The 27,946-nt window shown below is 44.1% G+C and overlaps 1 protein-coding gene across 1 annotated transcript; it reads left to right on the top strand.

The window, feature by feature from the left end:
• Window positions 1–1,190: 1,190 nt before the first annotated feature.
• On the top strand, window positions 1,191–27,946 carry LOC137637236 (FAST kinase domain-containing protein 5, mitochondrial). The gene is made up of 6 exons (XM_068369496.1): window positions 1,191–1,255; window positions 11,605–13,150; window positions 14,768–14,892; window positions 16,919–17,069; window positions 27,283–27,512; window positions 27,732–27,946. Exons 2-6 carry the CDS (start codon window positions 11,665–11,667, stop codon window positions 27,891–27,893), a joined length of 2,154 nt encoding a protein of 717 aa, XP_068225597.1. The 5' UTR covers window positions 1,191–1,255; window positions 11,605–11,664; the 3' UTR covers window positions 27,894–27,946.

Here is a 27,946-nt window from a genome sequence, read left to right as displayed (position 1 = left end):
CTCAGTTTTACTTAATAGGATTCTATTACCATTTTGGCTTTCATTTACAATTTCCCTTATGGATAAACGAAAACTGAAAGTACCAAACTTAGAATAAAACCTAAAGCGCGTATATTTATTTTTTTATATATATTTTCTTCCTTTATTTTGTGGGTCTTAGTTTGGCTTTTTATATGTAGAAAAGAAGACTAAGAATATTAAAAAATCTTACTTTTTTAGTGGTAGTATTAGACAAATTCCAGTTTTTTAACGTAAATTTATTTTTCGATAAATTTATTTTTTATATATATTTTCTTCCTTTATTTTGTGGGTCTTAGTTTAGTATTTTTTATATAGAAAATAGGACTAAAAATATCAAAATCTTACTTTTTTTAGTGGTATTATTAGACAAATTCTAGTTTTTAACCTAAATTAATTTTTCAATATCTTACGTTTTATTGCGTCATAAAGAACACAAATTGCATAACACTTAAATTATCTTTAAATCATTTTCTTGAATTAATTATAGATGATTTCCCAATACCATTAATTGGGGAAGAACAAATTATTAATTAAATTATCAATTATATAATTTGCTACAATGATATTTGAAAATTAGAAATTTCTAGAATGATTACTGATGTAGCAGCTTTACATACGTAAGCACATATTAATCTCTCAATTATAATTGAAATATTATTAATATCAGTTAAATAACGCCTTAATAGAATGAAGATATATAAAATATAGAAATAAATCGTACATTTTCATCCTTATGGACAGGGTTGCCAGGTTTTCTAAATGAGAAAAGGTCAATTTCTAATCAACAGAGGCTTTAAAAGGTCAACCCATTAATAGAAAAAGGTCATAAATATAGTATTTAAGGGCCGGCTTTTTTCATATTACTAAAGGCCGACCTATTTAAACACAAAAGGTCAAATTTGAGTTTTTTTTTGGTCGGAAAAAAAGCCAAACTGGCAATCCTGCTTATGGAGTCCAAACCAGGGTTGCCAGTTTGGCCTTTTTTCCGGCCCAAAAAAAACTCAAATTTGACCTTTTGTATTTAAATAGGTCGGCCTTTAGTAATATGAAAAAAAGCCGAGCCTTCATTACTATATTTTTGACCTTTTTCTATTAATGGGTTGACCTTTTAAAGCCTCTGTTGATTAGAAATTGACCTTTTCTCATTTAGAAAACCTGGCAACCCTGGTCCAAACTAAGAAGAAGAAGAAGAAGACAGTCGTGACTTGTAAATAATAGTGAATCAGACGTTTAGGTGAGATTTTCATTAATGTTTCGCTATTTATGCCAATATTACGATAAATAAGTGTCACTTAAGTGTATATAGTGTCAAATGAGTGCAATAGTAATAAAATATGGCTTATTTTGAACCCTAAGGGTCCGTAAATTATGTAAATATTTGACCCTGAGATTTTTCCTCCCGAGGTGAAATGCCCCAAACCAGACTTGTCAAGGTAGATGACCTTCATCGGTCTTATTTTGGCATTTTTTTAATGTAGGGAAGATAACTAAATATATGGGGTTTATGTACGATAGCGGCCACCTGTATGTATTATTTCTAAGTTAAAATACGGCAGTGTATGGGGTTTCGTGGGGGGGGGGGTGGGGGGGTTATGCAAGTAGGTAATGACACAGTTTGTAGGGTAGGTTAAGGGGGAAAGTTTAGTTTAGTTGATGTCCATTTGGAGCCTTTGTAGGGTGACGGCCAGATCCCGGAGAAAACGGGAATATTCTGAACTGTGGCCGTCGTTCTAAAAACGATTTTGCCGGGAGAAGCTAACTTAAATAACCCACCTTACCTATGCTAAAAGCCATAAACTTATCCAGAGGGCTTCGCCCCCCAGACCCCCCCCCCCCCTTACACAACAGTTTCCTTACCTACGAGTACGACAGGAGAAGCTAACTTAATAAACCCACCTAACCTATGCTAAAAGCCGTGTCCTTACCTAGGGGGACCCCCCCCCCCCCCCCGACCCCCCTTACACAACATATTTAAGATCCGTAGACCATTTCCAAACGTTTTTAATCTATACAAGATAACAGTCGGAGCGATAATAAGCAAATTATGACGCTTGGCCGTAGCGCTACAAACTACCTGTCCAATTTTGATGAACGCGTGAGGAACTGGCCGTTGATACAATAAGGCTGCAAATATATGTCGTAGGTATATCTTAGGTTAGATAAGGCTAGAATAGGGGTTTTATTAAGGTTAAGTATATATTACCATATCTCCCTAGAGATTAAGGCTGACATGATCGTAGAATTTTTTTTTTTTTTTTTTTTGGAGCTTTAGAAGATAATGTATATTGTAATACTCAAAATTATAGAAATTAAGATGGCAGGATAATGAAATGGATATGTCGATAAATTCTAGCAAAACGGAATACATGAGATGAGTTATAAAGACCTAAATAAGCCTCGTTAGAAGTGGTTATATTATAGTAATGGACGGAAAAAATGTTCTACTTTATAACGTGTGTTTCCTATAGAAAAAAAGTCTGTATTTTTCGAAAATCCCACTTATTTTCACTACAAATAAAAAATAAATTGTCTAAGAAATAATAATGGAGTTAGCATGCGCAGCTCAGCATGTACCGCTTACCATTACATAAAAGCATGATGTTTTTCTCTTTACACGAGCGAAGCGAGCGCACAGCTGAATAAATACCATTAGATTTCCAAAATCTATCCCTGTTCCTTGACGGTCTAACGGATTTTCAGTTTATTTGCTGTTGAAATGAAGGTCAAATTCAGTAAAAGCACATTATTTACTACAGGAAAAATACTTTTCCTTTTTAAAATATTGTTCTATACATAACTATAATTCTACCATAAAAGGTTTCCAATAGTATTAATTAGTTGAAAAATACACAAATTATTTGCAGTATATGCTAGAAAGTTTTACACATACAATATATTACTTGATAAAGACCCTGTGTTTTTGCAAAGTATGCAGTTAGAACTAGGAACTATGGTAAAAGTATTAAAGTGAGTCCAAGGTTAATTTTCGTTGAGTCCACCCGGCACCTACGTGCTAGTTTATATTTGTTCCGACACAGATACAAACCTTCACTATTTATAGGGGGTATTACTTTCGGCAACGCTGAAAACCAGCCAAGACAATTTTAGTGAGGGATAATTACCCCATCCGCTAGTTAGCGGGAGGGGGTTGGGTTAGACTAGCTACCCCGCTCACTCACACCTGTCGGTTGAGTAACCACTTTTGCTTTTGGTTCGGTAGTATAGACGTGCCGTCTCTCTCTCCCGTTAAACAAACTGCCTTGACTTTATTACTTTTTCTTTTGTGTGTATCGGTGTGTGTATGGTTATTGTCCCGCTATGCGGACATGTTCAAGGTTTGAAGGCTGCCGCTGCGGCACCTTCATGTCGTCCGTGGAGACGGACCCCCACACTTTATGTCCGGCTTGCTGGAGAACTCAGTGTTCGCGGGACAACACCTTTTCCGAGTGTTGGGAGTGGCCTGCCTCCCAGTGGGAGAGGTTTGCGCGTAAGAAGAAAACTAAACGCGAATCTTCGCTTTCGGGGTCTTCTTCGAAATCGAAGAAATCACGGACATCTGCTTCCTCTACGCCCAAATCTCTGCCCGAAGCTAATTCTCGACCAGGCCCTTCCGGGGCATGGTTGAGCAGTAGCGCAGGGCTTGTGACTCCAGGTCAACCCTGTGGGATAGACGAGGGTGGCGGCTCCCCTAGTGAGTCGGCTCCTTCTCTTCCCCCTGGGAGCACCTGTTCTTTTCCAGACCTTGTGTCTTTATGGCCATCGCTGGGCATCGATGGTCCCCCTACGAAGGAAGTTTTCCTCGAACTCCTCCAAAGGGGAGCAGAGAGAAGGCGGTCATCTCCTTCCTCTGTGGAGGTCGATCCTCCTCTTCTGGGTGCAGGGGCTGTTGCCCGTCGGTCAGGCTGAGAGTCTGGTTCCGACGCCGAGGAGTTAGCTAACCCACCAGGGGGGGTGGCAGGGGTCTCTCCAAGGTAAGCTTCCTCTTCAGGGAACATATCTCTCGTTCGCGAGAGAAGATTGCCTCTGTGCATCGGCAATCTTCTTACGCTTTAGGTTCTCCTCCAGGGGCGGAAAGAGAACCTTGTTATAAGCGTAGTTCTCCTTCGGGCGAACTCTCCTCCCCTGCGGAGGAATTATCTGTTGACCTTAATCAGTCTCTCCCTCGGGCGGAGTCTGTTGAATGTTCCTCTCCGGAGGTTCGTAGAGTGGACGGGTGGGTAACCCCTCTCCACCCCAAACGTTCTCCTCCTCGGGCTGTGAGTAGACGTCTTTTTGAACCTGCTGGTTCTCCTCACGTTGACCCTTTTGGGTCTCGTGACAATCACCTTTTGGGCTGGCGTGATCGTGAGCCTTCGGGCTCTCGTCATGTTGATCCTGCGGGTTCTCATAGCAGGAGTCCTTCGGGTCTCCGTCGCTCGGAACCTTCGGGCTCTTGCGACTTGAAACCTTTGGGTTTCTGTTACGCTGAACTTTCGGGCTCTCGTAATGACGGTAACGTTGAACCTCCGGGTTCTTGTACCATCAGTCACGTTGATCCTTCGGGATCTCGTGACAGAGGAACCTCGATTCCTCATTACGTTGACCCTTCGGGGTCTAGTAACCTGAGTTACGCTGAACCCTTGGGCTCTCGTAACTCTAGTCGCGCTAACACTTCGGTGTATCGTGACAGAGAAACTCCGGTTTCTCGTTGCGTTGATCCTTCAGGTTTGCGCAACACAGTTCACGCTGAACTTTCAGGATCTCGTGACCAGATTCATTCTTTTTATGACAGAGAGTTTTCAAACTCTCGTGTTGATCGTTCCCGTTCACACAACACAAGCTATTGTGAACCTTCTGGTGAGCGTAGCAGTGAGTTCTCACTCCAACCTGAGAGCTCTCGCTCGCATGACCAAGTTGGAGCGCATGGCCAAATTGGCGCGCACGACTGTCTTGGCGCGCGCAAACAAAATGGCGATCATGGCGCGCGGGTTCATCCTATGGCGCGTCATATGCGTGAAACCCTGTTGCTCGCTATGCGCGTGAACATCCGCGTGAACATCCTGTTGCGCGTGAACAACACACTGCGCGCAAGCAACCTTATGCGCGCCAGGTGCGCGAACAACCTCATGTGCTCCACGAGCGTGAAAAGGGTGCGCGCAATCGGGAAGGGCGCGCGCACGAGCACCCTTCCGCCTACTACCAATTCGGCGCAAAAGCGTACGACCATCTTGGCGCTCACAATCAGTCTCTCGAGCCCCTTAGGCCTCAACAGAGACAATGGTCACCTGTGTGACCGAGCCCAGACCCTATCCCTAAGGGTAGGCCTGTGCCGATCTTGCCTATAGGGAAGCCTCCATCAGACAAGAGGGTTAGGAAACCTGCCCAGGTTCCTAAACCCAGGGAGCAGTTCTTTCCTAAGGACCTTCCCCTTAGTTCCTCAGGAGCCCGTGGCATAGCACCTTATTCAATGTAATGCGCCAAGCCATAAAAGGAGTCGTTCCCCGCTCCCAGTCCTTAGGTGACACACCTAGGATTCCCTTGTTGCCTCCTCTCTTCTCAGGGTCCTCTCCTCCCTCCGATCCTAGGAGGAATTCGGAAGATCCTGCACAGGCGGGGCCTTCAGGCAAGGGGAGACGGTCATCCCCTCGCAAAAGACCTCTGGAGGAGATTAGGCATGAACCTCAGGGTAGACCCTGCAGTTCAAGAAGCCACAAGCCAGGCCAAAGGGGAAAAGGAAAAGGATTCGTCCTTTCCCCCCCCCAAGGAGGATAGGGTTACTGTATTTCCTATGGAGACCCCTTCCGTCCTTTACCGGTCGAGATAGTGTCTAAGGAGGTACGACCTGCGACCGGACGGCTTTCACCCCGTACAGCAATGGACTTACATTCCAACTGTAAGCCGACGGAGTCCTCTAGGCCCTTGGGGACAGAGGACCTCCGGCCTCGTGGGAGGGAACCGAAGGATTTGTTCACCATCCCCAAATCCTCGGCCAGGCTTCCTTCCTCACTGCCTCCCAGGCAGCCGGAAGCAAGCACCTCCCCGGTAGTCTCCCTATCCCCAGTCTATACAGTTAACGACTTTGACCCACTCCGGGCTCCTATGGATGAGAGCTCGGACGTGGAAGGGCAGAGTGATATCGAGGACGATGCTCTGCCAGCAGCCGCTAGCCCTAAGCTTACAGAGGATGAGAGGAAGGAGTCGGAACACGCCTTCTGGCAGGTCCTAGCCTGCATCCGTTCCATCAATGGACTTCCAGATCCATCGGCAGCCCTTCTAGATGGAAAAGAAACGGTCCTTGGCCAGTTCTATAGCACTCAGAAACCTCATAGGACCAGTGCAGCTTTGCCGTGGTCAAAGGGGTTGAAGAGTGCCAAACAGAAGGCAGTGCCCCAGGCAACTGGGTCCACCTCTTCTCGTCCTCCAAGCTCCTACCTCCTCCGTATGTGTTTCAGAGGAGGTACTACGAGATCCTCGGGGAATCTCTTCTAACGCTGCCTCTCGACCACTCTATAGAGGCACTCTCGAAGGCCACCCCCTTCGAGAATCTTACGGGACTTCCAGTCTCCTTTTTGGCCTCTGAAATCCTAAACCAGGAAAAGGTGGCAAAGTACGCCATGCAGGCTACTTCGTGGCTGGATTTCTGATTAGGATCCTTAGGACAACTGATGCGGTCTAAAGACCTGTCTTGTGAGTCCTCTAAGAAGTCTTTGGAGACTTTCCTTTTGTCTGGCACTCGGGCCATCGAGTTTCTCTCCCATCAGGTAGTGAACCCTTGGGCCAACGCTATCCTGAAGAGGAGAGATGCCGTCATAGGTAAGCTCTATAGACATCTCCCTCAGGCCGAAGTAGCTAGACTGAGAAATGCTCCTTACGAGGGCAATTCTTTGTTCTATCCCGAGGATGTCGAGCGGGTGGCAGAGAGCTGAAGGAAGTCCAGTCAGGACTCCCTCATCTGAAAGGTCTGAACAGCTAGAACTTAACCCTCTCAGCCACAGCGGAAAGCACAGCAAAACCTGCAGCCGAAAAGGGCTTGAGACCCAAAACAGCAGGGTAAAAAGGGTGCAAAGCAGACCTTTCACAGCAAAAAGTCCTTTCGTGGAGGAAAGGGTAAGAAGGGATCTGGCCGAGGCTGGTCCCAATAAGACAGGCAATCCTCCCATTTGCCCACCTGTGGGGGGATGCCTGCAAAGCTGCTGGCAGAGGTGGCTTCCCCACGGGGCCGAACCCTGGATGGTCGAGGTGATTCGTTAAGGGTATCATATCCCGTTCACGCTCTCTCTCCCTCCACTGACTCGAGTGCCGACTTAATCCAACTCCTGTGCGAAGGGATCCGCACAGGAGTTTGCCCTCAGGGGAGAAGTCCAGTCCATGTTGGAGAAGGACGCTCTCCAGGAGGTCCTCGACGGGTCCCCAGGCTTCTACAGTCGACTCTTTATTGTGAAAAAGGCGTCTGGAGGCTGGAGACCACTCATCGACCTCTCGGCCCTGAACAGGTTTGTCGAACAGACATCTTTCAAGATGGAGATGGCCGACACAGTCAGACAAGCGATAAGACCCCAGGACTTCATGTGCACTCTAGATCTGAAGGACGCATACTTCCAGATCCCAATTCACCCATCTTCCAGGAAGTATCTGAGATTCATGTTCAATCGGAAGCATTACCAGTTCAGGGTACTGTGTTTCGGTCTTTCCAGAGCACCCCAGGTATTCACGAGAGTATTCGCCCTAGTATCATCTTGGGCTCACAGAGTCGGCATCCGTCTCCTAAGATACTTGGACGACTGGCTGATTCTGGCTGACTCGGAGGCGGTCCTTCTCCGCCACTGAGACGAGCTTCTAAGGTTTTGCCAGGATCTGGGGATCGTGGTAAACCTCAAGAAGTCTCAACTGCTCCCCTCTCATGAACTGGTATACCTAGGGATGCGATTAGACACCCTAAGGCACAAAGCGTTTCCATCAGACGAAAGGATCCAGAGACTGAGGGAGATAGCACAGGTCTTCCTCAGTCAGGAAGAGCTCCCGGCGCAGTATTGGCTTCGCCTTCTCGGTCACCTCTCTTCCCTGACCCGACCTTTGTCCCCAACAGTCGCCTCAGGATGAGATCCCTCCAGTGGCGACTAAAATCCCAGTGGAACCAACACTCCGATTCCCGGGATCACCTAGTCCGCATAGGGCTAGAGGTACAGTTGGACCTCAGGTGGTGGCTGGCAGAGCCGAACCTCTCCCCCGGAATTGATGCTTTTTTCGGATGCATCAAAAGAAGGGTGGGGGCCTCACGTGCTGCACCATTACATCTCCGGCCAATGGTCCGAATCAGAAAGGTACCAGCACATAAATCTCTTATAGATGAGGGCAGCCTTTCTGGCCCTCAAAAAGTTTCACCAGGTCCTGGCGGGGCACTCCGTCGTGCTGATGATCGACAACACCACGGTAGTAGCTTATCTAAGCAAGCAGGGCGGTACCTTTTCGCAGCAGCTGTGCCATCTTGCAGTAGAGATACTCAGATGGACAGAGGACAACTTGATGACTCTATCAGCTCGCTTCATTCCGGGCAAGCGGAATGTGCTAGCAGACAAGCTGAGCAGAGCGACTCAGTAGTTGGCACCGAGTGGTCTTTGAATCCTTTGATAGCTAACAAAGTCCTGACTTTGTGGGGTTCCCTGACTGTATCTGTTCGCAACGGCCCTGAATTTCAGGCTCCCGTTGTACTGCTCCCCAGTCCCGAATCCCCAAGCTCTTTGGCAAGATGCTTTCCAACAGTGGTGGATAAACCTGGACGCTTATGCGTTTCCCCCGTTCTGTCTGATGAGAAAAGTCCTCAACCAGGTACGAGCAAGCAACAACTTGCAAATGACCCTCATAGCTCCAATATGGCATCACGCAGAATGGTTCCTGGACCTTCTGCATCTCCTCACGGAGATCCCGAGGGAGCTTCCTCTACAGCACGACCTCCTCAAACAACCACATGCCAACATCTTCCACAAAGCTGTAGCCTCGCTTCGACTTCACGTCTGGAGACTATCCAGCACCTCCTCACACAGAGAGGCTTTTCGCAACCGGTTACGAAAAGAATGGCTGGACACCTCAGGAGATCCACAGAGGCAGTCTACCAGGCAAAGTGGTCAGTTTTCTGTTGTTGGTATCATGGAAGGGGTATCTCTCCCCTCGATGCCTCTGTTCCAACTATAGCGGAGTTTCTTGTATACCTTCGGGAAGAAATGCTTCTCTTGGTCTCGGCAGTCAAAGGCTACCGCTCAGCCTTGAGTCTCGCTTTTAGACTGAAAGGAGTCTATATTTCCTCCTCGTTGGAACTTTCTTTGCTCATACGCAGTTACGAGCTTACTTGTCCCCAGGCAGAGCTAAGACCTCCCCCTTGGAACGTGGTTCGGGTCCTCAGGTCTCTGAAGGGCTTCCCCTATGAACCACTATGCCAGGCCTCGGATCGCCACCTCACGTGGAAGACGGTGTTCCTGCTCGCTCTGGCTTCGGCCAAGAGAGTCGGCGAACTTCATGGTCTATCTGCTGATGTCTCCCACTCTAGGAGATGGGGGAAAGTAATCCTCAACTACTTCCCTGAGTTTGTAGCTAAGACTCAAAATCCGGGTGTGCCGGAATCCAGGTTCGGCCCATTTTGGATAGAGCGTCTTCGTTCTGTAACCGAAGATCCAGACCAACTGTTACTATGTCCAGTAAAGAGTCTGAGGTGTTACTTAAAAAGAACAACAAAAGCTCGCCCCTGTGTACAAGCACTTTTTGTCAGCACAGGGAAGGTCAAGAGGAGGGTCACGAGGAATACTATTTCCTCCTGGATAAGGAAAGTAATCGAATACGCTCTATATCCAGATCCTCCTCTGTCCAACCGACCCAGAGCTCATGACGTCAGAGGCATTGCAACGTCTCTGGCGTTCAAGAAGAATTTTTCTGTGGCACAGGTATTGCAAGCGGGCGTGTGGAAGTGTCAGACGACCTTCACAGCCCACTACCTGAAAGACGTAACCCACAGGAGCATGGAAACCTTTTCCATTGGTCCTGTGGTGGCTGCACAACAAGTGATCTAATGCCTCAGACTCCTTGATGGACAAGTAGCAAAGGGTTGAGGGCTGAGGTTACCCGGGTTAGTCTGGGGTGAATGAAAAGAATGTCTGGCTCACTTCTTTCTCCTTCTCACCCCCTGGGGAAACAGCTCTGCAAGACCGAAGCATAGCTGCCCTCACCCCTCTGCAGGTAAGATTCATTTCCCTTGAGCATCTTAGGTATGAATGAATACTTTGTTACGTCACCAATACCTCATGAGGGAGGGTATTGGATATGTCTTAGAATCCTCGAGTTCCTACGTAAAGACAAGCCACGAGTCTCTCTCACACAAGCTTCTGCAGGCCGCTATCAGTGAGTTACCTTGTAACTACTTTGATTTTAGCGAGGGTAGGGTTCCTACTAAGTAGATCAAAAATCAATTAGAAGGAACCCCGGGTCATGACCAAGGCCAGTTGGTAGAACTTCCTCCCTCCTAAGAGTAAGTCACCCTATAAATAGCGAAGGTTTGTATCTGTGTCGGAACAAATAACAAATTTGGAAATAATTTGTATTTTTCCTAACATACAAACCTGGAGCTATTTATACAAATTGGCCCACCACCCTGTCCCCCTAGAAGTCCTGCCAGAAAGGAAAAGTGGTTAATCAACCGACAGGTGTGAGTGAGCGGGGTAGCTAGTCTACCCCAACCCCCTCCCGCTAACTAGCAGATGGGGTAATTATCCCTCACTAAAAATTATCATGGCTCGTCTTTCAGCTGCGCCGAAAGTAATACCTCTATTAAATAGCTAAGGTTTGTATAGTAAGGAAAAATACAAATTATCTGCGAATGTCATTTTATTGTGAAAAATATGCGAAAACTAAAAAAAATTCTCCTCATTATATTATCTGCGCATATAAAAGCAAAATTGCGGAAATATCCGCCCAATTAAATTATCAAATTTCTATCGTCAGTTGAAGAAACTTTGCATGTAGCTGAAATTGTTTATCTGGGAATTAAGATAAGTGGAATACGTGGTAGATACAATATCAGTAAAGTGTGATATTTTTATGTGCTTTTAGAAAAAAATTTTCATTGTTTCTGTTTTGTTTTCCTAACTACGTTGTTAATAGTTTATATAGGACATACTGTATCTGTTTTGACCCTGTTACTGTTTTTAGAATGATATATTGTTAATTTATTCTCATCATTTATTTATTTCCTTATTTCTTTTCCTCGCTGGGCTATTTTTCTCTGTTGGAGCCCTTGGGCTTATAGCATCTTGCTTTTCCAACTAAGGTTGTAGCTTGGCTAGTAATAATAATAATAACTTATAACCTGTCTTCAAGAGGTAATGTCCTGTTTTTTTTTTTTTTTTTTTTTTTTTTTTTTTTTTTTTTTTTTTTTTTTTTTTTTTTTTTTTAATAGAGAAGTCAATGGTATTTGAGTGTCTTCACTCTATATATTTATGCTAAGATATTAAATAAAGTGTTATTAGATGTAATTTTTATACGAATAATTAATTTGAATATGTCTTTTGTATTAATTTTTATACAAATAATTAATCTGAATTATATTTCCTCTTTTAACAGGGCAAAAAGGAACAAAAATAAACCCAGTTGAAAGAGACCTCGTTACCATAAGCGAGCACGATGTGTGCTCACAGGCTATGGCCGACCGTCCAGGCCCTTGGCCGTGGTCTCATTACAAATCGGCAAGAAATCATCCAGCAAGGCGTACGAGCGTATAACGTCCAGAACTTCAACAGCGGCTACTTGGGAGGCCAGGGTTACCAACAACAGAATGTGGTATCGGGCAGCGACAACCTCAGTTGGTCTCAGCGCGTCGCCCACAGCACACGGGGAGGCTTTAACAAAGTTGTGTCTCGTTCTTTGCATTGTGGAAACGTCTTTTTCGTGAAAGAGTTTCAGGACTTGGAAAATGAGCACGCCCACGCTATTTTGAGGTCATTACCCGCGTACAGCACAACCACGGTGGGAAAAGACAACCCAGACTCTGCTTATTACCAGCATGCTGCGTATTGTTCGGGCGTAGACTGGGAGAAATGCAGTGCACAAGAAGTGGCGGACGGCTTTATCGCCATGTCCCAGCTGTGTCATCACCAGCCGATGGATCTGGAAGATGCGCAGCATTCTAGTTTGTGCGGCGAGTTAACTAGAAAATTGAATCAGCTGAACGACCAGCAGTTATTAATGATACTCTCGTCCCTGTCGCTGTGGCCACAAACGGCCGCGGTAACTACGCCTCACTTTGTGGGTCTCTGGAACCGCCTGGATCAGGTGTGCACACAGAGAATGAAAAAGTGGGACATGTCACAAATGTTCTTAGTAGCAGATCACTGGTATGCGCTGAAACTATCTAAAATGTCAGTGTATAATGTGCAGATGACGAGGTTGTTAGGTAGAAGGGTAGGGTCCATGGAACCAACACAGCTAGTCCAGTATTTATTCTATGCTAATTTGAGTAGAAAGCTAGAGCCTTTTATCGTGATGCGAGAGTTGGAAAAACGCCTGGTGGAAGTGCTGGAACACGTGTCGATCGAGGAACTCGGGGTCATCGCGATGGGTTTCTTCAAAACACAGACATTTCTAAAAAGTGAAAAGCTGATTGAGGCGATCATAGACAAAACCCAAGAGAACCTTGAATTTGTGTCTGACGCCTCGCTGTGCGCCATCCTCAAGATCCTCCGAAAGAGCGTCCCCGGCACGAGGTGGAAGGCGCTCCACAACCTGCTGGATGTGCTGGAGCCGCAGCTCCCCCGTCTGAACCACATGTGCCTTCTTCAGGTTGCATTGGTGGGGAATAACCTGCTCGTTTTTCACAGCGGCGTGATCAACGCCATTGCGCAGAGGTTTGCCAGTGAAGTGAAGTCCCTGAGACTCAAAGACATCGAGAGAATCACTTTCGCGTTGATGTTGTACAACTACATACCCCCAAGCTGCCCTGACATTTTCGTTAAAATTGCCGAGGAACTGAGGCAGAAGGAACGGATCAGCGAGATCAACATGTATCCGAAGTGTTTTGTGTCCTGCGTCGTGTACCTCGTAAACGTTGGGTTATTCGCACCCGACTTGATCTCTGCTTCCCTCCAGCCCTCGATGCTGAATCTTTTGAGTAGTAAGTATTTGAATGATGTTGGAAGCTTGTGATCAAACCAATGGATATAAAAAGACAAAAAAAAAAGTAGGTCTCTAGGGCCTGTCACGGCCCTCCCCTTTGATGAAGGGATTATCTAAATGGAAGACAGCCTGTGAATAGTGGTTTTCACATGCCCCTGTTGTATACACGACACCCACAAGGTGATCGCGCGAGGGTAGTAACCTCTGCATTCCATGCTTTTATCTTTCTCTAGTATATTTGGAAGATTTATATTAGAAAAGTGTAAAGAAGGACCCTTTTCACCGGCCGTCACAGGTCGACCCAGAAAAAAAGTAGGAATAGAATACTTATTGTTTGCAGAAGGTCAAGCAAAATGCCCAATTCACGTAATCAGCCATAAGTTTGGACATCATTGTCACAGACTTCAAACTTGGTTCATATTTGAGTGTATGAAAATCCACGGCAATTAATACATGTTAAGGTCAAGGTCGAGGTAAAGCTCAGCTGCCGCGGCAGAGCTCTGCGCTCTACTGAATGCCCCTCTAGTTTTATTTATGTCTGCTCCAAAGATTTCAATTTCATTTTGTAGTTTTTATAGTTAATTTTACCACTGATGTATTGCAAATTTCTTCCCTTCAGATTCTGACGGCCGTTGCAAATATTTTAATTTTGGATTTCAGGGATTATCGTAGCTCTTCTAAAAGTAAGGGCACCTCAGGCCAGTTTTAAATACAGAATCATACTGACAGTAACATGATATTCCTTGTTATGATGGTGCAGGAACATTATGAAACTCCTTTAACCCTTTTACCCCCCAAGGATGTACTGGTATGTTTCACAAAACTCATCCCTCTACCCCTATGGACGTACTGGTACGTTTCACAAAACTCATCCCTTTACCCCCATGGACGTACCGGTACGTCCTTGCAAAAACTGCTCTTTATATTTTTTTTTTGCATATTTTTGATAATTTTTGAGAAACCAGGCATTTTCCAAGAAAATGAGACCATCCTGACCTCTCTAGGACAAAAATTAAGGCTGTTAGAGCAATTTGAAAAAAAAAAATACTGCAAAATGTGCTTGAAAAAAAAATAACCCCTGGGGATTAAGGGTTGGAAAGTTCCAAATAGCCTGGGGGTAAAAGGGTTAAAACATTTCATGCCAATCCATAGAAAGTAAGGAAAAAATATCTGTCCTTTGATAACTTGAACATATCATTTGTTTTATAGATCAATTGTTTTTTTACTTCATTATAATAACAAGTAAAATTGTTCTGGTACAAACTGATACTATAGTCAATTTCTTTTAGCGATGCAGATTTGCACCAACTCGCAGCGGTGCCCTTTTAGTTTGGAAAAGTTTCCTGATCGCTGATTGGTTGAACGAGATAATTCTAACCAATCAGCGATCAGGAAAATTTTCGGAGCTAAAAGGGCACCGCTGCGAGTCGGTGCAAATCTGCCTCGATAAAAGAAATGGACTATAGATGTTTTGAGGTTTTAAAGATAAATAGTGACAGTTTGTTTTCTATTTTCACTATTTTTTTATAGCATATTCTCTATTATTAAGAAAATGCTTTACTTATTCCTCGACTTCAAAACCCGATTTTTATCCTAAGCCGTTTTCTTTCGTCAGAAACCACACATTATTCAGACATGGGTCGAGAGGTGAACGAGTTGGACTGGGCTTTGCAGATCGAAGGACCAGCGGCTTACCCCGGATACAGACTGGATCCGGAACATAGAATAGAGCTGACGAAAGTAAGTACAGAATATCCTCTACTTACGTCTGACCTGTCTGTCTGTCTGTCTGTATAGATTGCCTTACCTTGTGTAAGACCCGGGCTCTTGCTTACACAAGGTAAGGCAATCTATACAGACAGACAGACAGACAGGTCAGACGTAAGTTGAGGAATGAAGATGGGGGCTGGGGAGATGTAGGGGTAGAGAGGGTTAGTCGTAGTAGGAGGCACAGACAGGTGTAGGACGGCACCTTGTTGTTCCAGGGGATGTTGATGAAGGAGAGGTCTAATTGGTGAGGGATCTATGGTCGTGGTTCAATCACGCCCCAGTTTTCTATACCGACACTCGATGAGTGAGCGAGCTAGGTTTATTCCTGGCATTCCATGCATCTCTTTTTTTTCTCTGGTATATTCAGCAATAACTATGCCTTAGAAATGGTGCTAGGGGAGCATTTCACGGAGCGACACAGGTCCCTCGCCTAGAAATAGATTTTTCCTTCGTCAAAATCCCTTATTACATTCAATATTGTGTTTTGCACTGGGTCAAAATTTAGACAGTATGATTGCTCAGCCATGTGAAGCTACAGCTTTGTTTATTTGCCTAGGCAATCCAGAGGGCAATCTATATAACTCTTACTGTTCTTTGCCATATGTTGTCATCCATACACAGCACTGGACATCAATAGTCCTGCGTTTTATCCAGGAAGATGGCTATTAATAAAAAAAAGCTGGTTACTATGTTCTGAAATCCTGCAACTCCTCTTCACAAGTCCAACTCCGCATTTCACGGAGCGACACAGGTCCCTCGCCTAGAAATAGATTTTTACTTCGTCAAAATCCCCTTTTTGGAACCTGTTAAGTCGCATTTTGTTAAATTTTTAAATAGGGTATGCTGAACCTAGCTTACTATGCCTAGTATTTAAAGCTGAAAAAATCATCCTGTTCATATTGCAAATTTTGTCTTGTTTACTACATTAAATTACGTAATAGTTTTATTATCTCTACTAACAAAGTTGGAAGGAGGTTATGTTTTACCCCCCATTTGTGTGTGTGTGTTTGTTTGAGAACAGCTTCCTAGCCAAAATTTTAATCATAGAGTAATGAAACTAGCAGGGATTAACTGGTATGCAAAAAGCTGGAAGTGATTAAATTTTGGAAGGTAAAGGTCAAAGGTCAAGCAAAGCGTCCAATTCGCGCAATCATTCGTAAGTTTGGACATCGTTGCCACAGAGAATTCAAACTCGATTCGTATTTGCGTACGGAAATCAATGCCAATTAATACATATTAAAATCAAGCCAAAGGTCGAGAAATAAGCTGTCGCGTCAGAAGTCTGCCCCTCTAGTTTATTAAACAATATTTGGTTGTTGGAAGTCTCCTCGACATTATTATTATCATTATTATTATCATCATTATTCTGCTAAAAAGTCACCAAATGGTCATTTCATATTGCAAATATCTTCTTGCTTATTGCATTAAATTATATACATACATATACCAAGGCACTTACCCCAATTTTGGGGGTTAGCCGACATAACAAATGAAACAAAAACAAAAAGGGGACCTCTACTCTCTACGTTCCTCCCAGCCTGACAAGGGACCCAATCGAGTTCAGCTGGTACTGCTAGGGTGCCACAGCCCACCCTCCCCTGTTATCCACCACAGATAAAGCTTCATAAGGCTGAATCCCCTACTGCTGCTACCTCCGCGGTCATCTAAGGCACCGGAAGAAGCAGCAGGGCCTGCCGGAACTGCGTCAGAATCGCTCGCCATTCATTCCTATTTCTAGCACGCTCTCTTGCCTCTCTCGCATCTATCCTCTATCACCCAGAGCTTTCTTCACACCATCCATCCACCCAAACCTTGGCCTTCCTCTTGTACTTCTCCCATCAACTCTTGCATTCATCACCTTCTTTAGCAGACAGCCATTTTTGCATTTTGAAATTTTGATACATCTGAGTTATGATTTCCGTTGGATTTGTGTTTATATCTTCGAACAATTGTAAGTTGAGACCTATTGCATTCAACGTGTTAATGTCTATTTCAGAAATACGTCGCCAGAATACCCAGCAGATCGGCCAGAGACTTGACACATCAAGAGAAGCTGATATTGGAAGTGCAAGAGAAGTTGGCGGCTATTTTAGGCGGGACGGACTTCATCGCCATCTCGAATGTCCTGCCGCACATTCAGACTCCCGGTAGGGTTAAGCATCTCTGTGCTTCAGCTGTGTTTTTGGTACAAACTTTCTTTTAAAGTTCTTAATGCTATTAAATTTTTTTTAACCCTTTTACCCCCAGGGTATTTGGAAATTTCCAACCCTTAACCCCCAAGGGGTTATTTTTCTCCCAGCACATTTTGCAGTATATTTTTTTTTAAATTGCTCTAACAGCCTTAATTTTTGTCATAGAGAGGTCATGTTGGTCTCATTCTCTTGGAAAATGCCTGAATTTTCTCAAAACATTTTCAAAAAATATGAAAAACAAATTTTTATAGCATTTTTTTGCAAGGACGTACCGGTACGTCCATGGGGGTAAAGGGATGGCTTTTGTGAAACGTACCTGTACGTTCTTTGGGGGTAAAAGGGTTAATAATTTAAGAACCATGGAAGGTTATTTTATATTTTTTTCCACTAGAGGTACACTACTGCATTCCATTTTGATGATGATAAATATAGAAATATCTGTATAGTATTACTTCTAAAGGTACTGCCAGAAGTAAGTATCTTCTATATATTGATACGATAACGTGTGTGTTATTTATTGTGTGTGTCACGCTTTAAAGAAAACGGAAACAATTTCCTGATACAGTATACTCTTACAAATTCACGCTTTAAAGAAAACGGAAATAATTTCATGGTATACTCTTACAAATTCACATTAGACTTTGATTACTTAACCAAAGCACATCTTATATCTAGTTTTCCCAATTTTGTCTTTAGCACCTGACTCTTGTTTTTAAATATTAGACAAAAAATTGAGTTCTATCAGTTTCCATAACCTAGATTATAAAATTAATCTTGGGACATTTTATTCAAACATGTATAGGTTAGGAACAAGATAATTAGTATTGAAAATATAATTTCGTGTAATTTACACGGGTTTCGCTAGTAATATATTATTTTCAATATTAAACTTACCCGATAATCATGTAGCTGTCAACTCCGTTGCCCGACAGAATTCTATGGAGGGATACGCCAGCTATCACAATACTAGAAGGGGGTGTATTTACCAGCGCCACCTGTGGCCAGGTACTCAAGTACTTCTTGTTGACACCTCCTCAATTATTCCTCTGTCGTGCTTCCGGCAAGACGTTCTGGGATACGCTTATGTTCTTGGAGTATTTTCACGACTTTGGTGAAGTATTTCTCTTTGATTTCGGCTGTCGCTTTACTGGAAACTTCTATATTAGCTTAGTTAGCTTTTGGAATTAATTTGATTAATTTTGGTGACGAGAGAGTATGAACTCTCGTTCACTTTTCAATGGCCGACCCTTCCCTTAGACGGAAGTGTTGGTGTCTAAGAGAGTATAGACTCTCTTTCTTAATTAACAAAAGTTATAGATTTATTTTATATCTCTCCGCCTCTTATAGGCCTCTTCGATTAACTTCCTTTTATTATAAACTCATTAAAATTAATTTTTATATTTGTTTATATTCGACCTTCCTAATAGTAGGCGGTCTTTTACCGAAGTTAATAAACTTTGAGCCCGTCATTTCGGTTTTACCTGTTAACATATTATGCTATTTCCGCCACAGAGTTTGAAAGATTTTCTTTGACAGTCTCGTACTGTTTTCAAAGCTGAACTAACGTTTTGTTTTGTCTCTGCAGTTGTTGACGTTCAGAACGTTCAACTTGCACTCTATCGTTACGATAGAGAAAGAATGTTCACGGTTTCACGTTGCAGTAAGAGTAACCGTGTCTAGCGTTTTGTTTATTCTTTCTTAACTTAATGGTTTTGATCCTAATAAAGGAACTTTTCAGTTTTTTTCCTTTAACAATAATATGTTTTAACGATATATATGATTGGGCTCTTCTCTCAGGTTCTAAGTCAAGAGAGAGAGAGAGAGAGAGAGAGATAGAGACGGAGGGAGAAAGAGGATAAACGTTTCATTCAAGCCTGCCAGGCGTACGAGTAACGTCGTTATCGTTTTTTGCTCTTCTCCCTAGTCTCTTTAGGGGAAGAAACTAAACGTTTCTAGAGTGATCTAGTGTTTAGTCTCTTTCCAACCACTGAATTATCTTTCATTAGATTTTTCTGTTACATTGTAATTCTGTTTTCGCAATTACTAACTTTGAGAAAGGATAGAATTGCGTATTTCAGGTACAAACCACTTAAAGTTTCGAGTTCAGTGAAATAAGTGCAAACAGAAATCAAAGTGATAAGTGATTAGTGCGTGAGGGTACTTTTGTGCGCGCCAGTCGTCCTCCCAGTCCGGGACCTCTTGCAAGCTCCCAAGCCCAGGGGAGAAGCAATGTCGAAGGGCATAAGGGTTCAGCAGGCCTTGATCGGCGCACAGAAGTATTCTCGGTGGTTGTGGGCGTGTCTTACCGAGACCGTCACTCCCACCCGCAGACGATTGAGCCCTTATTTTGCTCGTCTGCAGAAGAGATTAGGGGAGAAAATAAAGGCAGAGTAACGCTGGTCTCAGGTCTCAAGACTTCTTAAACGTTAAGTCCAGACCTATGCCAGACGTACGAAGTTAAAGTTCACAACCCGAATGCAGTCATTGGGTTAGCTCTGACTCTCCTCAGTCATCAGTTGATTACACTCCGCCTAAGAGGAGTAAGGTTCTGCCACAACAGATCTCTGCTGTTAAGGCTTTACCTCAGCAGAACTTAGCCATACAGTCACAACTTTCGGTCTTGATGCGTGAGTGTCGGGCTGAGAGTGTTGCACCTCCTCCTCCGCCTACACTCCCTCCACCTGTTCTCGCTCCGCCTGTGCTCGCCCAGCCTGCACCTGCTCCGCCTGTGCTTGCCCAGCCTGCACCTGCTCCGCCTGGTCGCAGCACCATCTGCCAGGCGTACGATGTTGTGAACTCTACTACAGTCCATGCAAGCACAGCTTTCGGACTTGATGAGTGAGTGTCGGGCTGAGAGTGTTGCTCCTCCGCCTCCGCCTACACTCCCTCCTCCTACACTCGCTCCGCCTGATCACAGTACCATCTGCCAGGCGTATGATGTTGTGGACTCTACTACAGTCCATGCAAGCACAGCTTTCAGACTTGATGCGTGAGTGTCGGGCTGAGAGTGTTGCTCCTCCGCCTCCGCCTACACTCCCTCCACCTACACTCGCTCCGCCTGATCGCAGTACCACCTGCCAGCAGTTCCACCTGCCAGGCGTACGATGTTGAGACACGTGCTGAGTTTGCTGTTCCCTGTGGTGTTCAGCCTCCGCCTTTCTTAAGGCAACCTTTACATTGGGATCAGGAGGATTATACCTCTCTTCCTCCGCCTCCACTTGCTGCTCCACCAGTGATGCAACACTCGGTTGAGGTACAACAACCTCTCCCGTCCATGAGTCAGTTTCCTCAGCTCTTGCTGCAGCGAGCTCAACCCTCCATAAGGCAAGCACCACAACACCTTAGCCTTGCGCCTCAGGAGCCTCAGCTTGCGAGACATTTACCTTGTTCTGCGCAGCCTCTTCCTCATCGCGCTCCGCTCACACCACAGGAACTGGAACTTGCTACTCCGCTTCCGCCAACCGCTCAGCAAGCGCAACCCTTGGGTTCAACCACTCATGCTAGGAGTCAGCCTCCTCCACCCATGCGCCTTCCTTCTGCTTGTCTTTTATTCAGCCTTTGCAGACTGAGCCTCAGGTGTTCCCTCATCGGAGTCTTGAAGAGGAAACCACACTGTTGTTGTTCCAGCTCGTTCTGACTCTGCTGTTCAGCATACCATGGTTTAAACCCCATGCAAGCATGCATAAAGCACTCTAGCACTGGTCATGGAATTTCTGAGAAATGTTAAACGCCATGCACACGCTCTGCTTTCCTTTCAGCAGGCTCTGCTTACAGCAGGCTCTGCTTACTACATGCTCAGCATTCAGCATGCTCTGCATTCAGCATGCTCTGCATACAACATGCTCTGCATACAGCATGCTCTGCATTCAGCATGCTCTGCATACAACATGCTCTACATACAGCATGCTCTGCATACAGCATACTCTGCATACATCATGCTCTGCATCCCTTACCGCATGCTTCTCAACACATCTTGGGTTGTTGCCAACTCACTAGACTGTCAAGCAGTTTCATAACGTTGCCTTCTAGTCTGCTGCTTTGCACCAGTGAACCCTCACTCAGAGAACTTAGCTTTTCTAGGATAAGGTCCCTGTAGATGAGAAAGTTCTTTTCTCCCTCCTTCTGATATTCCCTTGAGGACTCTGTCATTTGGAGGGAGCCTTTAGCTGCATAACCTCTTATGGACTTTTATTTAAGCATAACATGCTTACAGGGAAGGTAATGGTTACACTTCAGCCGCTAATCCCGTCTGTTACCACACCTGCTCCCATAGACCTTGAGCTGTGTTGCATGACATGCAGTCCAAGCTTAGTCCTTGTTAGAGGATTTTTTGTTTACGGAGTCAATGTGTCACGGGGAAGACGTTCAACAACCAACAGAAGGGACTTGTTGTGACGCAGTGCGGCAACCTCAGCAACCCGTTAAGGAGTTGTCTGTACGACCCAGACAGTCTAGACAGATTCGGGTTGCCACTGTACTTCCTCGCTTGCCCATGATTGACAGTTTACAGACTGTGCAGCAGTATCATGATCTTGTGTCCGGCTCCGTCAGACGACTGGTTTTTAAGAGCTCCCTCAAGTCGTCGCTGTCTGGAGATTTTCAAATGGACTATGGATCTGACCAAGGAACTGGGCCTCCTGGTCAATTTTGAGGAGTCTCAGCTCGTTCCATCCCAGACCATTGTCTCCTTGGGTATGGATCTTCAGAGTCGAGCTTTTCGGACTTGTCCGTCGGCCCCAAGGATCTTCCAAGCCCTAGAATGCATCCAGAGCATGCTGAGAAGGAACCGATGCTTAGTCAGGCAGTGGATGAGTCTAACAGGGACACTTTCATCGCTGGCCCTGTTCATCGAGTTAGGGAGACTCCACCTCCGCCCCCTTCAGTATCATCTAGCTGCTCACTGGATAAAGGACATGACGCTAGAGACGGGCTCAGTTCCTGTTTCCGAAGAGATGAGGTCTACTCTAACGTGGTGGAAGAACAGCATTCTTCTCAAGGAAGGTCTACCTTTGGCTGTTCAGACCTCCGACCACCGTCTCTTCTCGGACGCATCGGACACGGGCTGGGGTGCGACACTGGACGGACAGGAATGCTCGGGAACATGGAATCAGGAGCAAAGGACACTTCACATCTATTGCAAGGAGTTGTTGGCAGTTCATTTGGCCTTGATAAACTTCAAGTCCCTCCAGCTTAACAAGGTGGTGGAGGTGAACTCCGACTACACCACAGCCTTGGCTTACATCTCCAAGCAGGGAGGGACTCATTCGAGGAAGTTGTTCGAGATCGCAAGGGACCTCCTCATTTGGTCAAAAGATCGAAAGCTCACGCTGGTAACGAGGCTCATTCAGGGCGATATGAATGTCATGGCAGATCGCCTCAGCCGGAAGGGTCAGGTCTTCCCCACAGAGTGGACCCTTCACAAGAATGTTTGCAGCAGACTTTGGGCCCTGTGGGGTCAGCCAACCATAGATCTATTCGCTACCTCGATGACCAAGAGGCTCCTCTTGTATTGTTCTCCGATTCCAGACCCAGCAGCAGTTCGCGTGGATGCCTTTCTGCTGGATTGGTCCCATCTCAACCTGTATGCATTCCCGCCGTTCAAGATTGTCAACAGGGTACTTCAGAAGTTCGCCTCTCACAAAGGGACACGGCTGACGTTGGTTGCTCCCCTCTGGCCCGCGAGAGAATGGTTCACTGAGGTACTGCAATGGCTGGTCGACGTTCCCAGGACTCTTCCTCCTAGAGTGGACCTTCTGCGTCAACCTCACGTAAAGAAGGTACACCCAACCTCCACGCTCTTCGTCTGACTGCCTTCAGACTATCGAAAGACTCTCAAGAGTCTATCAGTCTTAATGGGAAGTCTTCCGAAGCTGGTGCAAGGCCAATGCAGTTTTCCTCAACCAGTACCAATGTAACCCAGATTGCTGACTTCCTGTTACATCTAAGGAACGTAAGATCCCTATCAGCTCCTACGATCAAGGGTTACAGAAGTTTGTTGGCAGCGGTTTTCCGCCACAGAGGCTTGGATCTTTCCTCCAACAAAGATCTACAGGACCTCCTTAGGTCTTTTGAGACCTCAAAGGAACGTCGGTTGTCCACTCCAGGCTGGAATCTAGACGTGGTCCTAAGGTTCCTAATGTCATCAGGATTTGAACCGCTCCAATCAGCCTCTTTTAAGGACCTCACATTAAAAACTCTTTTCCTCGTGTGCTTAGCAACAGGTAAAAGAGTAAGTGAGATCCACGCCTTCAGCAGGAACATAGGTTTCACATCTGAAACGGCTACATGTTCCTTGTAGCTCGGTTTTTTGGCTAAAAACGAGCTTCCTTCCCGTCCTTGGCCTAAGTCGTTCGAGATCCCAAGCCTGTCCAACATGGTGGGGAACGAACTGGAGAGAGTACTTTGCCCAGTTAGAGCTCTTAAGTACTATCTAAGAAGGTCAAAACCATTACGAGGACAATCAGAAGCCTTATGGTGTGCTATCAAGAAGCCTTCTCTACCAATGTCTAAGAACTCAGTTTCTTACTACATCAGGCTTCTGATTAGAGAAGCAAATTCTCATCTGAAGGAAGAAGACCTTGCTTTGCTGAAGGTAAGGACACATGAAGTGAGAGCTGTGGCTACTTCAGTGGCCTTCAAACAGAACCGTTCTCTGCAGAGTGTTATGGATGCAACCTATTGGAGAAACAAGTCAGTGTTCGCATCATTCTATCTCAAAGATGTCCAGTCTCTTTACGAGTACTGCTACACCCTGGGTCCATTCGTAGCAACGAATGCAGTAGTAGGCGAGGGCTCAGCCACTACATTCCCATAATCCCATAACTTTTTAACCTTTCTCTTGAATACTTTTTATGGGTTGTACGGTCGGCTAAGAAGCCTTCCACATCCTTGTTGATTTGGCGGGTGGTCAATTCTTTCTTGAGAAGCGCCAAGGTTAAAGGTTGTGATGAGGTCCTTTAGTATGGGTTGCAGCCCTGTATACTTTAGCACCTTTGAGTTGATTCAGCCTCCCAAGAGGAACGCTGCGCTCAGTAAGGAAGACGATCTTATTAAAGGCAGAGTAACGGTTCAAGTCGACTTCCTTACCAGGTACTTATTATTTCATTGTTATTGTGGATAACTGATTATATGAAATATGGGATACTTAGCTATCCTTTAATCTTGTACACTGGTTTTCACCCACCCCCCTGGGTGTGAATCAGCTACATGATTATCGGGTAAGTTTAATATTGAAAAATGTTATTTTTATTAATAAAATAAATTTTTGAATATACTTACCCGATAATCATGATTTAATCGACCCTCCCTTCCTCCCCATAGAGAACCAGTGGACCGAGGAATAATTGAGGAGGTGTCAACAAGAAGTACTTGAGTACCTGGCCACAGGTGGCGCTGGTAAATACACCCCCTTCTAGTATTGTGATAGCTGGCGTATCCCTCCATAGAATTCTGTCGGGCAACGGAGTTGACAGCTACATGATTATCGGGTAAGTATATTCAAAAATTTATTTTATTAATAAAAATAACATTTTTCAGTGCTGCAACATTAGTTGGATAAACAGATTCCTGCCACCCTAAGGGCTCCTGTAGGCAATGTAGCCTTTGAAAATAATTAATAAAATAAACTATAGAAGTGAAATAACAATAGAGAATTCAAAGTAAATTATTAAAGATGAAAAGCTGTTAAACTAACAAAAAGGACTCATGTCAACCTGGTTTAAAAGATTAAAGGCCGCTCATGAATGGCAAAGGCAAGGGACAGTGACATTCCCCTATCAGGCAGGACAATGCCCTAGAAACTGTGCTCCCCCAAACCCTCCATCCTTAGCTCACAAGGACGGTGAGGTTGCAGCGACCAAATGAACTAACGAGTTTGAGCTCGACTCAAACCCTAGTCTGACAATCACCAGGCAAAGACGCTACCACCATTGATGTTTTTGTGGTCCTGTATTCATCTGCATTTTGCAATAATTTTCTGGGCTTTCTTTTTATCCTCATCATCAAAAAACATATGCTATTCCTTTTAACCCTTTACCCCCAAGCTATTTGGAACTTTCCAACCCTGAACCCCATGCTTTTTATTTTTTTCAAGCACATTTTGCAGTATATAATTTTTAAATTGCTCTAACTCCTTAATTTTCGTCATAGGGAGGTCAGGTTGGTCTTATTCTCTTGGAAAATGCCTGAAATTTCTCAAAAAATTATCAAAAACATGCAAAAAAAAAAATGTAAATAGCAGTTGTTTGCAAGGACGTACCGGTACGTCCATGGGGGTAAAGGGATGAGTTTTGTGAAATGTACCGTTACATTCTTTTGGGGGTAAAAGGGTTATGTAATTAGATATGAAAGAAGTTAAGTCTCACCACTTACTTCTATCCTGTGTCAAGTCTTCGTGAACTCCTATCAGAGCTATGAAGACTCCTGTGTTAAGTCTTCGTGAACTCCTATCAGAGCTAAGGTCTTCATCGATCGCCTTTTTACCAGATGGTCTTGGCATTCCAACATATGTCTCCTTTCCTCCTATTTCTTCTGTATCTACTTTTCCTCAGTTATTCCTCTTCTTGTAATCCATACCTTCAGCATTTCAGACTTTGTTTAGGATTTTGTTGTTGTCCACTGGATTGAATTTTTCAGTCATTCACTGCAACATGTCATTTTAGCTGTTCACTGGAACATAGGACTTTTTAATCATTCACTGTAACATATGTCATTTTAGCTGTTCACTGGAACATAGGATTTTTTAATCATTCACTGTAACATATGTCATTTTAGCTGTTCACTGGAACATAGGACTTTTTAATCATTCACTGTAATATATGTCATTTTAGCTGTTCAGTGGAACATAGGACTTTTTAATCATTCACTGTAACATATGTCATTTTAGCTGTTCACTGGAACATAGGACTTTTTAATCATTCACTGTAACATATGTCATTTTAGCTGTTCACTGGAACATAGGACTTTTTAGCCATTCACTAGAACATAGGACTTTTTAGCTGTTCACTGGAACATAGGACTTTTTAATCATTCACTGTAACATATGTCATTTTAGCTGTTCACTGGAACATAGGACTTTTTAGCCATTCACTAGAACATAGGACTTTTTAGCTGTTCACTGGAACATAGGACTTTTTAATCATTCACTGTAACATATGTCATTTTAGCTGTTCACTGGAACATAGGACTTTTTAATCATTCACTGTAACATATGTCATTTTAGCTGTTCACTGGAACATAGGACTTTTTAATCATTCACTGTAACATATGTCATTTTAGCTGTTCACTGGAACATAGGACTTTTTAATCATTCACTGTAACATATGTCATTTTAGCCATTCACTAGAACATAGGACTTTTTAGCTGTTCACTGGAACATAGGACTTTTTAGCTGTTCACTGGAACATAGGACTTTTTAGCTGTTCACTGGAACATAGGACTTTTTAGCTGTTCACTGGAACTTGGGATTTTTAGTTATTCACTGGAGCATAGGACATTTTAGCTGTTCACTGGAACATAGGACTTTTTAATCCTTCACTGTAACATATGTCATTTTAGCTGTTCACGAGAACATAGGACTTTTTAATCATTCACTGTAACATATGTCATTTTAGCTGTTCACGGGAACATAGGACTTTTTAATCATTCACTGTAACATATGTCATTTTAGCTGTTCACGGGAACATAGGACTTTTTAATCATTCACTGTAACATATGTCATTTTAGCTGTTCACGGGAACATAGAACTTTTTAATCATTCACTATAACATATGTCATTTTAGCTGTTTACTGGAACATAGGACTTTCTAGTTGTTCACTGGAACATAGGACTTTTTAGCTGTTCACTGGAACTTGAAATTTTTAGTTGTTCACTGGAATGTATGATTTTTTAGATGTTCTTAGTTGTTCACTAGAACATAGGACTTTTTAGCTGTTCACTGGAACTTGGGATTTTTAGTTATTCACTGGAACATAGAACCTTTTAGTTGTTCACTAGAATATAGGAGTTTTTAGCTGTTCATTGGAACATTGGATTTTTTAAGTTGTTCACTGGAATGTATGATTTTTTAGCTGTTCACTGGAACAGAAATTTTTAGCTGTTCACTGGAAAACTTCCCACAATGAATGACAATGGTAAAGCTGTCCAGCTGACTTCAGTTCTTCTCCACAGACTTGGTGTTCTGCACCTCGAACGAAGGAGAACCTGTCGAGCTTCCCAGCGAGTACCTGAATCTTGAGCCTACAGCCCTTAAATACCCGTCTCTGTCCAAAGAAGGCGTGCAGTGGAATGCGGTCATTATCGGCGGCCGCAATTCCTTCATTCGAAATACCAATCATCTGCAGGGCAATGTTCAGATGAAAAAGCGCCAGCTTACCAGCCTTGGATACCATGTGTGTGTGGTATGTACACGTGTAGCTTTTCTTTGGAGATTTTTTTAAGTACTTTGTTTGTATATATGGTAGTCCTATGGGAGGTATATTTCTTTATTTGTGGTAGTCCTATGGGAAGTACATTTCTTTATTTGTGGTAGTCCTATGGGAAGTATATTTCTTTATTTGTGGTAGTCCTATGGAAGGTATATTTTCAAAATTATAAAATTTGAATTTCTTCTCCGGCAGGTTCCTCATATGGAGTACACACGTAAAAGCCTTCGCGCAAAACTTGCATGCTTGGAACGCGTCTTAAGTGATGGCTCTTCGCTTGCGATCGATAGCCGCATGGAAACCGCACTGGTTAGTCTGAAAGGTCAGGCTATCCAACAGGAAGAAATGTATGGTTGAAGTCTTAATATAACTGTAATCGTGCTTTGTAATAAACCGCTAATTTACATATA

The sequence above is a fragment of the Palaemon carinicauda genome, unplaced genomic scaffold, assembly GCF_036898095.1.
Source record: "Palaemon carinicauda isolate YSFRI2023 unplaced genomic scaffold, ASM3689809v2 scaffold599, whole genome shotgun sequence".
Taxonomy (NCBI): Eukaryota; Metazoa; Arthropoda; class Malacostraca; order Decapoda; family Palaemonidae; genus Palaemon; species Palaemon carinicauda.
The sequence above is the reverse complement of the archived record's forward strand: the minus strand, read 5'-3'. Positions and strand labels throughout refer to the sequence as shown.